Genomic DNA, 15427 nt, shown 5'->3' with positions numbered 1-15427 from the left:
CCCTTTAGGGGTCGCCACAGTGGATCATCTGCATCCATCTCACCCTATCCCTAACATCCTCTTGTGTCACACCAACACTCTGCGGGTCCTTCTTCACTACATCCGTGAACTTTCTTTGTGGTCCTCCTCTTTTCTTTATCTTACATTGTCCATTAGTCAGTGTGTTGAGAAAATACATAGAGTGGAGATGTACTACTGCTTTTTTTTTCTCTTGCATTACAGCATGCAATATTTACAAACAAAACTAAAAACTAGCCCTAATTAAAATTCTGACTTAAATGTCATTATGGAAGATATGAGTTATAAGCCTTGACATGTATACAAAGACAAATGAATTGTTTGTTAAAAAGCTACTCAATTCCACCAGCGTCCACTGTAGCCCTGTATGATTATGTATTCTTGAGGGGTGAGTTCTTAACACAAAGTACAGTGACTCCACCCATTAAACTCAAAAACCACCTTTGAGGTCCATGGTGAAACCCAAGTGATCAAAAGGGGGCTTCTGCAACAGACACAGCTAGAACCTTTCATAAAAAGTGCACAAGGAAATGACGCTGAAAGAAAAACTGGTTAAATTTAAAACCTTTTTTTTTTTTAATTTTCTATGTATTTTTAATAGGTGGTGTCAGAACTTATAATCAGATCTAATATTAAACAGGTTCACGTTGAGGTTAAAGTGATGATGGTAGGAATATTTTTATTCCTGATCTTTACTGGCTTACAGTGTATGTGTAGTTGTATGAGTTGGCTTCCTTTTTAGTGCTTCAAAGAAATCAACTCATTCATCTCTGTTTGGGGATTTTTACTTAATTCTATTTAATTTGAATTTATAGCTGCAGGAGTTTGAAGCAGCGCTGAAGCAGCGAGATGGCATCATCACCCAGCTCACATCCAACCTTCAGCAGGCTCGTGAAGAGAAAGATGAGATCATGAAAGAATTTTTGGAGCTGACAGAGCAAAGCCAAAGCTACAAATTCAGTTCCAGCAGGTAAAAATACTTTAATATTTACCAGAACTCAGCTATTTATCTATTCTGTACTTTTTACGCTTTTAATATGGTACTTCTATTTGAGTTTGACTTGTTTAAGTATTGAATAATCAATATATCTTTGTGAAGTTGGTCTTGTAACTTTTATAAACTGAAGCTGCATTTTCCTCTTTATTTTTCTACCATCTGATCCAACTGACAATCACAGCTGCAGGCAGGTGAGACACTGAGGAATACCAGTCACAGCAGCACTGCAGCTGATCTTCTGCAGGCCAGGCAGCAGCTCGTTCAGTACCAACAGCAGCTGGAAGAGATGAATGTTGAGGTCAGAAAGCACCAGGACAGGAGCAGCCAACAGCTGGAGCACATCAGCCAGCTCCAGCAGAAGATCAGTGAGATGGAGTTGGTAAGAAGTTGCTTTGTATCTTAACTTTACATTTTCATGTTTTTTGTGTTTTAGTGGTTTCACAGCGTGGTTTAAATGTTGCTCGAGCATTTCTAAGATGTAATTGTCTTTGTAGTCAGGGAGAAGAGCTGAAGAATCATTTTCCCAAAGGATAAATGAAAAGGACTTGTTGATTGCTAAACAAGAAAAAGTTATTTCAAGTCAGGAGCAGTCACTGACAGAATTGAGAGCAGCAGAGAAGTCTTCTGCACAAACACTAAGAGAGAAAAATCAGTTAATTTCAGAGCAAACTGCAATAATCACAGAACATGAGCGGTCACTAACCCTGCTCAGAGATGAACTTGCTCATGTGGGGAGGAGTACAGATGAGAATATTATACAGCAGTCAGATGAGAAAGCGCTCATTATAGCAGAGAAAGAGAGAGTCATTTCAGAACGTGACTGTTCCATTACACAGCTCGAAGATGAGCTGGAGACCTCTGAAAAACAACTTCACCACCTCCAACAGCGAATGGCTACAAAGGAATCTGAGCTGGAAAGCTGTCTGGATGAGTTGGAAAGCACAAGGGCTGACTTAGAGAGTCATACAAATGAAGTAGAGAGTTGTAAATTACAATTGGAAAAAGAACAAAAGGAGTTAGAAATTTGTAAAAGCGAACTTGCAACCTCCAGACAGAAAGAGCGAATGTCATCTAATGAAATTATGCAGCTCATGCGCACAGTCGAAGATCTGCAGAAGCGCTGTCACCAGGGCAGCCTTTCAGAGAGTGACACCGTCCAAAAAATGCAGAAAGAGACTGAGAGGAAGCTTGAAGTTCTCAGGGCGGAGCTGGATGAGATGTACGGTCAACAAATTGTCGAGATGAAGCAGGAGCTTAATTTGCAGCATGCTGCGAGAGTGCAGCAAATGACTGAGCAGCATCATGCAGAGCTCGAGCTTCTAAAAGCACAACTGTCTCAAAGTTCCACTGACAACACTGTTGAGGTGGACATCCTCAATACTAAAATTAGGGAGCTCCAAGAAACTTTAGAGCAGTCTCAATCTATGCATGATAAAGCCAGACGTGAGCTTAGTGAAATAGCCCAAGAGAAGGTCAGCCTGCAGGCCAGGTTGGATGATCTTCTTCAAGAGCTCCATTTAGCTAAAGAAAAGGTGGAGCAGGTATCCCACAGTCTTATCTCTCAGGAAAGCCAACACGTTGAGCTGCAGCAGCTCCAAGAGACCATTGACAATCTGAGGACTGAGCTGCATGGTCTTCAGGAAGCTGCACAAGAAGCTGAAACAAAACATGAATCTGAAATAACCAATTACAAGATCAAGTTGGAGATGCTGGAGAAAGAAAAAGATGCTGTGCTGGACCGCATGGCAGAGTCACAGGAAGCAGAGCTGGAACGACTGAGAACTCAGCTTCTATTTAGCCATGAAGAAGAGCTCACCAATCTTAGGGAAGAACTGCAAAAAGAGAACTTTCTAAACACAGAAAACCTTCTCAACGAAGCTGCTAGCAAACACGAGAAAGCGCTGGATGAGCTGCGAATTGGTCATGAAGACGAACTGCGTTTGTTACAAAGAGAGAAGGCAAGTTTTGCCGCAGAGCGAGATGAACTTTTGCACCAAATTCTTGGGCTCAAAGAAGACCTCAAGATGGCTTTGCACAGCTCTAAAGCAAATGAGCTCGTCGAGCAGCTCCAAGAGCTTCAGGCCGAGCTTGAGGAACTTAGAAAGGGGGGAGAAGAACGAACAAGAATGGAGACTGAAATTCAGACATTACTAAAAAAGATGGAGGTGCTTGAAAACCAGACAAAAGCGAGAGAACAGCACTGGGAGAACAAACTAAAAGAGCTTGAACTGGAAAAGGAGTCACTGATCCAATCAAATAACACTTTGAAAGAAGAGATCAACTCAAAAATTCTGAAAATTGAGGCACTCACAGCACAGAGCAATCAAACGCAGCAACAAGTAGCTGAGCTTAGGGAAGAAGTGGAAAAGCAGAGGACTACTTTCTCCTTTGCTGAAAAGAATTTTGAGGTAAACTATCAGGAGCTCAAAGAAGAGTACAAGTGTCTCATTGAGGCAAAGACACAGTTGGAAGAGAGGACGCGGAAGGAGACACTTGAATTTGAGGCAAAAATCGCCAGCCTTCAGTCACAGATTCGAGAGCTGGAGGAGGGCAGCAGAGATGACAATATGGAGGACACAAATACTGATAAAGCTGTGACTGAAAAACATTCTACTGAACTAATGGAGAAGCTTAATGTTACTTTGAGTGAGAAGGAAAGCCTGACTGGAAGGCTTTCTGAAGTTACAGAGCAATTAATGTTTACAGAGAGCAAAGTGGGACAACTAGAAGAAGAGCTGCTGAAAGTGAGAAAAGAAAACTCTGAGGTCATCGCCCAAAATGAAATCCTAGAGAAGGAACTGGAAAAGAAGCAGGAGATTAAGACGGAGCAGATAAGAGGGCAGGATGCCCAGAGAAAAGCTAAGCTCCAGGAAGATGAGGCAGCCCTTGAGCCAGTTTGTTCTTCAGTGGATCATCATATTCAGATTCAATCTCTGCAAGAGGAGATCAAGGCTCTTCAGTCCCTCTTACAGGCAGCTGAAGACGAAAGAGACAGCATCCGGCAGACTCTGGAGCTCCACAGGCTTTCACATACTCCATCCCCAGCAGCAGTGCAGTCCTCAGGGGAGGGACCTGTTGAAGGACGATCCTCCCCGCAGAAGTCCTCAGCCTCAGGGTCAAGCAGGCGCAAGAGGCGGCAGAGGGCGAAGCAGGAGCGCAAAGTGGGCTCCGTGTTTTCAGAGAACAGAGAAGAAAGACAAAGGGAGGAGAAAGAGGAGGCAGTGACTGAGGAAGAGAGAGCTAAAAGTGCTGCAGAGGATGAGATGCAGCCTCAGATGGAGAGCCAGGTTGCGTCTCGTTCACAAGAGAGGGCCAGTAAGGAGGACACCACTGACGGATACCAGGGAGACGGAGGCAAAGGCTACATCAGCAAGAGGTAGGCACTCACATGTATCTGCTGCAGCATGCTGCTACCTTTCTCTTTACCTTTTTCAAGTCTGATTACTATATATATCTGATTAAATGATTAAAAGGCTTTTCATAAAAACTATGCATATCAAAAGAGTTAAAACTACATCCATCACAGTTAATGCTGGGGTATTATTATTATTATTATTATTATTATTATCAGCATGATGAAATGTATTTGTGCATTCATAGCCGCATCTTGTTGAAATATTGAAGAGAGTATGACTGAGGCGTTTCAGCACTGATATGTCTTCTCTCTAGTGAGAAACAGTTATGATTGCAGATTGCGTTCAGGCTTGCTCTGAAAGGTAACACTAGCAACATAGTCAGACTGCTGTGCCAAAAGATACATTTTCAAGTTTATGCAGATCATTCAGTGCAGTAATTGTGGGAAATGTGCACGCACAATACAGCCTGCGTGTTGCATTGAAGTGTCCATTGATATTCCGCTCATTTCTGCTTTTAAAGGGGTGCTATTCAATATTTATAATCAGCTCGTCCTCAATCCTTTAAAAATGGCTGAAAATAGGGAAGAAACGCAGTCAACGAGTCTTCTGATGGCTTTGAATCATTGCCGTTGTGTAGAAATGTGTACATTCTAGTTTCTTTCCATCCTGCAGGGAGTGAAGGGTTTGAGGTGAGAAGCCATTTTAACCCAGTCACTTCTGTGTCTGTGTCACTTCAAGCTGTGTCATAAAAACACCAAGAATCCAAAAGATTGTGTACGGTGTCTGTCTGCCATTTTCACATCTGTGCCTCGTCATTAGTTTCACCTCCTGGGTTGGAAAAGCCAAACATGCAAAAGCTTAGAAAAAGCATGAAAAAAAAGTGTTAGATATATAGTGGCACTGGAAAGTTTTATTTTAGTAGATATGTTATTGATTTGCTGTGCAAGATCTATATTTTCTGATGTTCTGTGTAGAGTCAACACTGGATGTGAAATAAGTGGTATAAAATTCCTGCTTCCATTGCAAAGTGTAGTGGATACTTTAGGAACAAGTTACTGCAGTTACTCCATGCTCCCTCTCAGGAAGTGATCCATAACGGTGCATCTTACCTTTCTGTCCATCATTGTCTTATTTGTCAGCATTTGTGGGGAAATATTAGTTTTAAAAACTACAATATGTTTACTCTGCTTGCTTCTTTAGGTAAGCAGACATGGGACGGCCGGCCGCTCGACGCATGTTGTCCAGGGAGAGCCGACTGAACATGTAAATGTCACTTAAGCTCACATCCTGCCTTTTGGTTTTCAGCTGCTTTGATGCATCAAACAGTATGATGTAAAGGTCATAAAAAAGGTGCTGATACAGCTGCAGTACAGTGAAAGCTGTGCTTCTATCCTGCACCAACCTGACTTTAAAAAAAAAAAAGATTAATACAGATCATTTCCACACTCAACGTGCCTCAAATTACCAAATAGATGAGCTTGTTGTGTAGGCAGAAAATTTTCACCAGGCAAAAAAACAAAAAAAAAACTCTGCATCAGCAGTCCTATCAGACGGCCTTACAAAAATTAGAAAATAAAAATTGTCATCAGAGCAGAGCCATGCTGTGAGGCATGGGGTGGGGGGAGCCTGTTTTTCAAAGTAAAATATTCCTTGATGTCAGGGAGCAGCTGCAGCTAATCCTTGACAGCTCCCAGATGCTGAAGCAGATGCTGAAGAGAGCAGCTAACAAACTGTAAGTTTCTGTGCAACAAATATGCCAGTAAAATCTCTGTAAATATCTCCATTCATCATTAGGAACTAGACTGTAGGCTACTCCTTAAAGAAACCAGTCCATTCCCGCTTGAAAAATCCTGTTAAAAACAAACCCGGGAATGATTTTGTATATTTTAGCTTTTTCTTTTTCAGTATGTGTTATATAAGGTGTGTCATTTTAACCATAGAAGCCATTTTTTTCCCCACCACAGTTTTCATTATTTATAGGAGCAGCACATCATAGCACACCTGCCATCTATTTGTTAGGCACTGACCATCTCTCATCTGCATGTATTTAAGCAGCAAAATCTGCATAGCTACAGGTTTGAAAGGAGTCTCTACTCTGCACTCGTTAGGTGTAGTGAGAACAGGGAGATCGTATCGTTTTAATACAGCCTATTTAAAATGTAGAGTGCACTTTAAAATGTTTGACATCAAAGGTAAGAGAAGCACAGTTTCACGAGTGTGTAGCCATAATGAATTTGTGCTAATGCACGATGCATAATTAGAGAGAGAAGCTTCACCGTGTGCCTTTTGTTCCTTGTTAAAGAAGTAATAATGGCAGACCTGTCATTCTAAACACAGATGGCTCATATCACAGCTCTGCCAAACAAATATGAATGCTGGAGTTATATTATTTAATTATTTTAGTCTTCTGATTATCACATTGATTTATTATGCTGCGTAATTTAATTTGTGCTCAGTTATAACTAATATGTTTTTTTTTTTTTTGTTTGTTTGTTTTTTCAAATCTTATAAACCCACATTTTATTAACAGTAGAACACAGAAACCATATCAAATGTTTAAATTAAGAAAATGTACCATTTTAAGAAAAATATTGGCTCATTTTTATTTCAAACAAGTTGGGACTGGGCCGTGTTTACCTCTGTGTAGCATCCCCTGTTCTATAAACAACAGTCTGTAAACAGCTGGGAACTGCTGGACTTTTTTTTTTTTTTAATTTATTTTTTATTTGGAGAAGCAAATGTTACAGACAGTATCTTCTGTGTACAGTTTAAATTCCACATCCAAAAGTCAGTTGCTAATCCAGTTTTGAATAGAATAAACAAACAAATGAACATAACCTGTGAGCGGGGGGGGCTCCGAATCTTATCGTGTCGGGAGAAAAACCCGGTGGAGACACAAAAAAACTACAATCCTAGATTAAGTAAAATAACCAAACATATAAATATAACCTGTAAGTTGGGAGGGGTGACTCCCCCTCTCATCATGTCAAGGGAAAATACAGTCAAATGTGTATGTATGCCAGGATCAAAACAGGGATACCTCATGTAACATGACAATATTTTTGTGTAACAGACATGTTTAATCCACTGGGATTACTGGTTTAACATAATTTGTCCATTTTGACCAGATCCTGAAAAAAGATTCCCTTTGACCTTTAATAGTGAATGACAACTTCTCTAGAATGTAAATTTCCTGGATAATTACGAACCATTCATCAATTGTAGTAGGTGCTTCAGGTTTTAACCATTTCCTAGTGATCGTCTTTTTGCCTGCCGCCAGAAGCATTAACAACAGTTTTTTATCTTTCATAGACCAGTTATTGCATGGGATGTCTCCAAAGTACAAGGCTTCACATTCACAGGGGATTCTCACAGTGAAGATGTTATTCAAGTGAACACATAACTGCTCCCAAAATGCCTCAATCACTGGGCAACCCCAGAATATATGATGATGGTTTGCCTCGTTTGTCCCACAGAGTCTCCAACAGGCGTGTCCCCTGCCTTGATATTTTTGCTGAGCTGGAGTTACAAAGTATCAAACAGTGTTTTTCCAACAGAATTCTCTCCATATATTGGAGCTCGAGGTCATCCAGTGTAATTTGTTAATCCATTCCCAGCTTTCAGACGAAATAGTCAAATTTCCTTCTTTTAACCACTTATTTCTTATATAGTCTGTATCACCTTGTTTTGACAAAAGAATCCCGTTATATAATCTCGAAACAAGTTCTGTACATGAATCTGATTTCAACAGAGACAGAAACACATTAAAAATCCTGGTTCAGCAGTTTCCCAAGTTTCTTGTAAGTTTTGATTAAAATAGGTCCTGACCTGCAGATATCTGTAGAAGTCATCCTTTTTCAACCCTTTAGACCTTTGGAGTTCCTCAAAACTCTGAAACGCCCCCTTCTGGGTAAATGAATAATAAGTGGTCAATCCTTTTGGGATCCAGCTTATAAATCTCCCATCACTCTTGTTTGGCTTAAAAGCTGAATCAAAGGCACACCATCTGAGAATTTTGATCTGATTATCTAATTTGCACAATTTAACTATCTTTTTCCAGGAATCCAGCAGTGTATAAAGCATTGAGTCATGTGTTATTGTCAGCTCCTCTTGTAGATCTTTATCCATTAATACTGATAATAAAGGTATTACTTCCACCGTTGTACCTTCTATATCTTTCCATACTGCATCATAAGATGAAGAGCAAAGACAAATCACTGGTCTTAACTGAGCTGCAAGGTAATAGACTTGTAAATCGGGGAGACCCAGTCCTCCTTTTTCCTTTTTTAACTGCAGAATTCTGTATCTCACTCTGGCCTTTTTCCCTTGCCTGTCCCACTCCACGAATTGCCTATCTGTGATCTGAATAGGTAAACACTGAAATAAATAGAGTAAGCATGGAAGTATATTCATCCTCACTGACTCTATTCTGGAGTATAGAGTCGAAAAAGGGATCAAATTCCATCTCTGTGTGTCTGATTTTAGCTTTGAGATTAGGGGTCCATAGTTAGCATCAAAAGTCCTGGAGAAATCCTTGCATAGTGTGACCCCTAAATATTTTATGGATTCTGCTTCCCAATTCCATTTATACAAATTCCTAAATTTGTTCTGTGGCTTGTAATTCAGTGTTAAAACCTGAGTCTTGGTAATGTTTATCTTATCTTTCCAAAGTAAAGGGGTCTGATAGATCTCCGTTAATTTTTATCCTAGCAGATGGTTTATTGTACAATGCCCCAATTACATCAATTGTGGTCCGGTGAAACCCGAACCTGGACATCACTTTATACAGGAAGGACCATCCGACTGAGTCAAAGGCCTTCTCTGCATCTAGACTCAGTACAAGGGTTTCTATTTTCTGTTGGACTACATGACTTAAGATATGCAGGGTTTTTCTAATGTTGTCCTGCGTCTGTCTCTGTCTGATGAAACCCGTTTGGTCCTTATGTATTATCTCTGGTAAGATTTTTTCCAGTCTCTGTGAAATTATGGCAGTAAATAATTTATAATCGATATTTAATACACTTACTGGGCGGTAATTTCCACAAATCAACTTATCTTTGCCTTCTTTAGGAATTAGTGAAATAATCGCATCTCTCCATGAAGGGGGGATTATTTTCTTTTCCAGTACATAATTAAAAGCTCTTAATAAAACAGGGACTAACTGATCTTGCATTTCTCTGTACCATTCAGCAGTAAATCTGTCTGTTCCTGGGGATTTCCCTCCTTTCAGCTTTCCAATGACTGATCTTAATTCTGCTTCAGTTATCTCTGATATTAATTGTTCGTTTTGTTTGGTTGTAACGTTGGGAAGAGAAAGGTGGGAAAGAAAGGCGTCTATCAGCTCTTCATTGTTCAATTTGGGTTGGGAATATAAAGTTTGGAAAAAGTTTTTAAAGCATTTGTGAATATTCTCTAAGCCTGTTTCAACCCTATTTGTATAAATATTTTTTATTTTGTGAATAGTTCTGTCAGCTTGTTGCTTTTGTAGTTTAAATGCTAAGAGCCTCAAGGATTTTCCCCCTGCTTCGTAGTATTTCTGTCTAGTGAAGAGAAGTTTTTTTTGTATTTCTTGGATATTCAGACTATTCAGTTCTTTTTTTTAATGCCTCAATTTTGATCCTAGTTGCCTCCTGAAGGGTTTTGGAATGTTCTTTCTGAAGCTTCTTTAGCTCCTCTTCCAAATGGTTTTGCTTTTGTTGTCTGGTTTTCTTTTCGTTGGAGGAAATTGCTATTATTTTCCCTCTGAGTACCGCCTTCATAGCATCCCAAAGTATTATTGGACCCACCTCTTCATTATCGTTCTCATCCAGGTATCTTTTAATTTCAGTTTTCATATTCTCCTTAATGATTGTATTATTTAATAAGTTTGTATTTAACCTCCAGAGAGTGGATCTACTTTTATTAGTCAGGTGAAAAGAGATATAGATTGGGCTGTGGTCTGAAATAGGAGACGTGCCAATCTCCCAACTTTCTATTCTATGGATGTCCCTTTTAAACATGAAAAAATAATCAATTCGTGAGTATACATTATAGGAAGGGGAATAGTGCGTGTAGTCATGACTGGTTGGGTTCTTATCCCTCCATACATCCACTATTCCCAGTTCATCCATCATATTTCTAATTCTTTTACTGGTGTTTTTGGAGTTCGATTTACCGTTTGATGAATCCAAATTTGGGTTTAACCGGACATTAAAATCCCCTGCGCAGATCATTATGCCTTGACTCTTTGTTGCTGCTAATTCAAATATGTGTTTATAAAATGGCCATTTGCTACCAGGTGGAGCATAGACGTTAAATAAACTAATCAGGACGCCATCTATTATTCCCGTAATTAAAATAAATCGACCCTCCCTGTCTTTATGTTCTGCAATATGTTCATAGTGCAGGGCATTTGAAATTAAAATCGCCACCCCTCTTCGTTTATAAATAATATGTTTAATGTCTTCCAGGGTTTTTTTTTTTTTTTTTAATCTATTTTATCAAAAGCCCCCCCCCCCCCCCCCAAAAAAAAATCCCAAAACAAACATTTTATCTATATTAAAATGCTCTACATGTAAAGAGTACAATATATATCTAATAGCATATCTATACTGTATATCTGGATGGAAAGGCACATTCCTCTGTGGATTATTTGATGTTGATGAGATGATGTCTTCTTCTTGCTTTAAGGGTGAGTGCAGGCTGCAGATGGAAGCCCAGCGCATTAGCCTGTCTCAGATCCACGCCGCCCAGTTTGAGCTGCTGCAGGAGGAGACCGATGCCCGCACGCACTCTCTAGAGCTGCATCTGCAGGACCTGAAACATCACGATACGCAGAGTGAGCAGATTGAGGGCTTTGTGTGCATCTGTGTTTGTGGCAAAACAGAGCTGTCAGTGATCGATGAAACCAGAACAGCAATCAGATGGGCTCACATGTCCTGCAGGATTTTCATACTAGATGCTTATAGTCATAGATCAGAACTTGTATAATATTATTTTACCTGTATCATTTTGTCCTTGTTTTTCTTAGATGAGCAAAAAAGCTTCAAATACCAGGACACGATGCAAGCTGTGTCACAAGAATGCTCTGCGATTATTCTGGTAATTAGTAAAGAATAATATTTCCGAATTATTTATTTATTTATTTTTTAAGTGTGGAACTTCAGTATCATCGCATTCAACATTGTCTTTGTCTTTTTCAGGCTTTTCAAAAACTCTTTGGTGAAGAGTTTTTGGAGAATGTCGATGCAGAGAGCCAGCCGCTAATTTCACAAGAACAACCAGTGACGAGCGAATCCACCTCCATTATCCTAGAGGCCAGAGGTACACTTTTAATAAGTATATTCAACAAATACTGTGCATAATAAAACACACTGTAGCATCGTTAATTACTGTGTGGCTACCAAATGCTTTTACCTTACCCACTGTAGGTACACATTCAAATACTAAAACCAAATGTAACCCTCCTGTCTATTTTACTTTATTTTTATTTTTAGAGCTATGCAGAGAGCTTCAGCAGGTCAGGGAGAGGATGGAGCAGGAACATCATCGACTCTCACAGCTCCAGGCTCTGCTTAGAGATGATGGGAACAAGGTAGAAACTTACTCACCTGTAGCCATAAGCTGTGCTTCAGTTCCACGCTGAAGACTTATTCTGAGCAGGCTTTGAGTGTTTGTTTTTATGTAATTATGTTCACACCAGAACTGTAGCAAAATTAAAGTATAATGAGAATTGAATTTTGAGGCAGTCTCCCTCATAATGCATTGCTGAAAGAAAATCACTTGGCTGGAAAAGATTCAAACAAATATTGTACTGTTTAAAATAAATAAACAGAAATGCTATTAAATCTTTGGAAGCATGTTTTGCTTTCTGTTTATAAAGTTTAATTGGCTGTAAAATTTCTTAAGTAGCAGTTTGGACTGTGCATTAATGCGTGAATTTTACTGAGTCATTTAATGTTAGTATAAAACTGACAAGTTAGATGCATCTAAAAAATAAAAGGTATACTATGGCAATTGTACTATAGTGAATAATGTTCACTATACACCACATTTTGCATTTAGTTTGTAATACTGACGTGTTTGTTTGGCAGGTTTGTTGTCTGACAAACAAAGGTTAAAGTGTGAACAGAAGAGTACCAATAAATTTGTTGTTCTCCAGATAAATGAACTGCAGATGGCGTACAGTGAGCTGAAGAGAAACAGTGAGAAGGAGCTCTCTGACCTCCGTGAGCAGGTCGCCACTTTAAGCCCTTCAACAAGTGAAGGTAAATCTAGAGCTCACCTCTCTGATAGAAGATTAAAAGCTATTTTATGATAAGGTGCTGTTTAAAAGCATGTATAAGTATGTAATAATAAGTCTTATTAATCCCAGCTTTATCATTCAGTGTTATTCTTTCTTTTGTATGCTCTTTGCAGCTGTAGGATTTAAAGTTTGTAGATTTACGCTGCTGAAGTGTTTAATGGTTGCTGTGCCTCAAAGGTCGCTCACACCTTAGGCTGGTGTGTTGTTTGTGTGGTGCATTTTTATATTTGTGTGAAGTGCTTTGTATTTCTCAAATGTTTCACATTCATAAAAGAATGCAAATGCAGTTTAGGTAACAGATGGCAGAAACTGCAGTATATTGCAGACACTGGATATACATATACTGAAGTATGTCTATACCTGTTAATGGTAAATATGTGATAACTTGTTATGCTGTCAAAAAAAAAAAAATCAGTTTAACTTTTACTGGCAAATGTCATTTCTTGATTGCTCATTCACTTTGTACTGGACATTTAGATGTAGTCTTTTGCCACTGCAGCAGACTGCATTCCCAGAACAAATATAAAAGTCTCATCTAATTGATTTTAATCTCAGATGCTTTCTAGTTAAGCATATTGTATTTCACATTTTACCTCTGTATTGATTAGATCCGGAGGAGCGGCCTGGTGCATCTACCTCCCTTTCCGTGGAATTGCAGAGGCTGAAGGCCGAGGCCAAGGAGAAGCAGCTGCACCTGGAGGAGAGTCACAGGCAAGAGATGGAGCGTCTCAGAGCTCACTACCAGCAGCAGACCACAGAGACAGAGGAGCGATACGCAACTGAGCTCTTCATGCTGCAGCAGCGACTGCAGGAGGTCACAGCCCACGACAGGTGATGCACCGCTTTAAGCAGGACCCAGCAGAAATGTTTGCACACATTTTTAGGCAAATTAGATTTGGAAGTAAACTTAACCTGCAAATATGAAAGTAAGTTACTGGATATTTTCACAGAAAACATGTACAACACTCAGAACCTAAAAGTTTATTTTTTATAGATGCCTTTACACTCACTCTGTTGTTAATGCCACAGTTTGTAGATTTTAAACAGCACTGACGCTGTACTGATACCATTTCTTGCTGTTCTGCTTGCACATTTACAGTTTACGCTTAAACACAGGGACTCATTTTAATATTTGATTGGCTGATTTTATGTATGTTGGAGACAAGTCTGAACAGGGCAAGTGACATGACTGAGAGTACTAAAGATAACTTCAAACAGAAGCTGGTCTGCACATCCTGTGCAGCACGTGGAAGCTACCTGACCCACTTCAGTTGACAACAAAGCCTTAACTAATGAAATATTCACTAAGGCGCCTTTTGTTAGCCCACAAACATGTGGAAGTACCTTGTCAGCCCTTCCATGTGGTTTTCAGAGAGAAGAGAGGTGCTAACATAAGAATCCAGACACTAAGCACCACTGAATTATAAATTATAAGTGTTTTTGTCTCAAACATGATGTATATACTGTCCTGTGGTATAATGAAGAAAATTCACTGAATCAAAAGTTAGCCTTTCACTTCCTTTTTTACTCATCCAAATTTTGGTTACTGGCTGTTGGGGCCTGTGAAGTTAGCATTTATGTGCAAGTTCATACTTTCTACATACTTTAAGGCAGAAATATAATAAAATAAATCCATGTTCATCTATTTTTAATGGGCGAAAGCAGTCCTTTTCTTTCTTTTGACCGAGATGCTGCTGCCCTCCACTGTTTGATTTTGTAACTATAAGCTTGTTCTCTCCTCCCAACTTTAGTTTAATAAAACAATTTCCAGAGGTGTATATCCAATTAAATTATTCTGAAAAATGTTTACTTACATTACTTTCTGCCATGGTGGCAGGAGTTACACTCAGTAATTGGCTTTGTTGTTTCAAATGTGACTGAACAGGCAATCTATAGACAATTACTCTGCTTCTGTTTATATGGTAATGTCATTATTTTAAAATGAATTGTAAATTGACATCAGCAGTTGACTTATTTAATAACAAACTGAATATCTTCTGTATTTGGAGAATTTGAAGACTCCACCTTCTTTCCTAAAAATTATAATGGTGAAATTGTCTTTTGTTTCCCAATCTCAATGATTGAAGAAATTTATTGTTAACCTTTTTTTTTGATTGAGAAAATCATGAGTTGCAGATCTGCTTATGTTAGTTTGTTTTATCTGTTACTAATTACGCACCAGATAAATAATTTTCAGTTAGTTTCATATAGTTTTGGTAAAAGGTACAATATTTGTAGTTTTGCCTATGTACATCACCACGGTGGATATTAAATCAGTTATGTGGCTGAAGTGTAGAATTTGAGTTTTAATTCATGGAGTTCAACTAAAATTTTGCATTAACTATTTAGGAATTACAGCCATTTTTATAAATATTCCCCCATTTTCAGAAGCTCAGATGTAATTGGACAATTGGCTGACAAGTACTTTTGTGGCTGGGTGAGGCCTGATCCCTTGTTATTGCATGCATGTATAATAAAAAAAAAAAAAAATTAAGAAGATTAAAGACCTGGAGTTGATTCAAAGTGCTGAATTAGAATTTCAAGCTGTTCCTTAGAAGAGAAAGCATGCAAGCTTAATAATAATATAATAATATAATAATATAATTGAAAGTTCTCCTCCCTTACTAGAGATACAAGCCACGGTTTCCTTCAGTCCTCGATTTTTTTTTTTTTTTTTTTTTCCCCCCCACCTCTTTTATTTTCTGAACAGTGCATGAATACCTTTTTGTCTGAGAGGTGGCAGAAAAGAAAAATGAGGGGACTTTTTTGTTA

The 15427-nt window shown here is 38.9% G+C and overlaps 1 protein-coding gene across 1 annotated transcript in view; it reads left to right on the top strand.

The window, feature by feature from the left end:
* Positions 1-15427, top strand: part of akap9 (A kinase (PRKA) anchor protein 9) — a 117961-nt gene that overhangs the window by 17229 nt on the left and 85305 nt on the right. The window contains 4 exon segments of the mRNA XM_030740365.1: positions 834-960; positions 963-988; positions 1197-1394; positions 1510-3244. Coding sequence (XP_030596225.1) covers positions 834-960; positions 963-988; positions 1197-1394; positions 1510-3244 — 2086 coding nt within the window.

This window comes from Archocentrus centrarchus, chromosome 11, assembly GCF_007364275.1.
Source record: "Archocentrus centrarchus isolate MPI-CPG fArcCen1 chromosome 11, fArcCen1, whole genome shotgun sequence".
Lineage (NCBI taxonomy): Eukaryota > Metazoa > Chordata > Actinopteri > Cichliformes > Cichlidae > Archocentrus > Archocentrus centrarchus.
The sequence above is the reverse complement of the archived record's forward strand: the minus strand, read 5'-3'. Positions and strand labels throughout refer to the sequence as shown.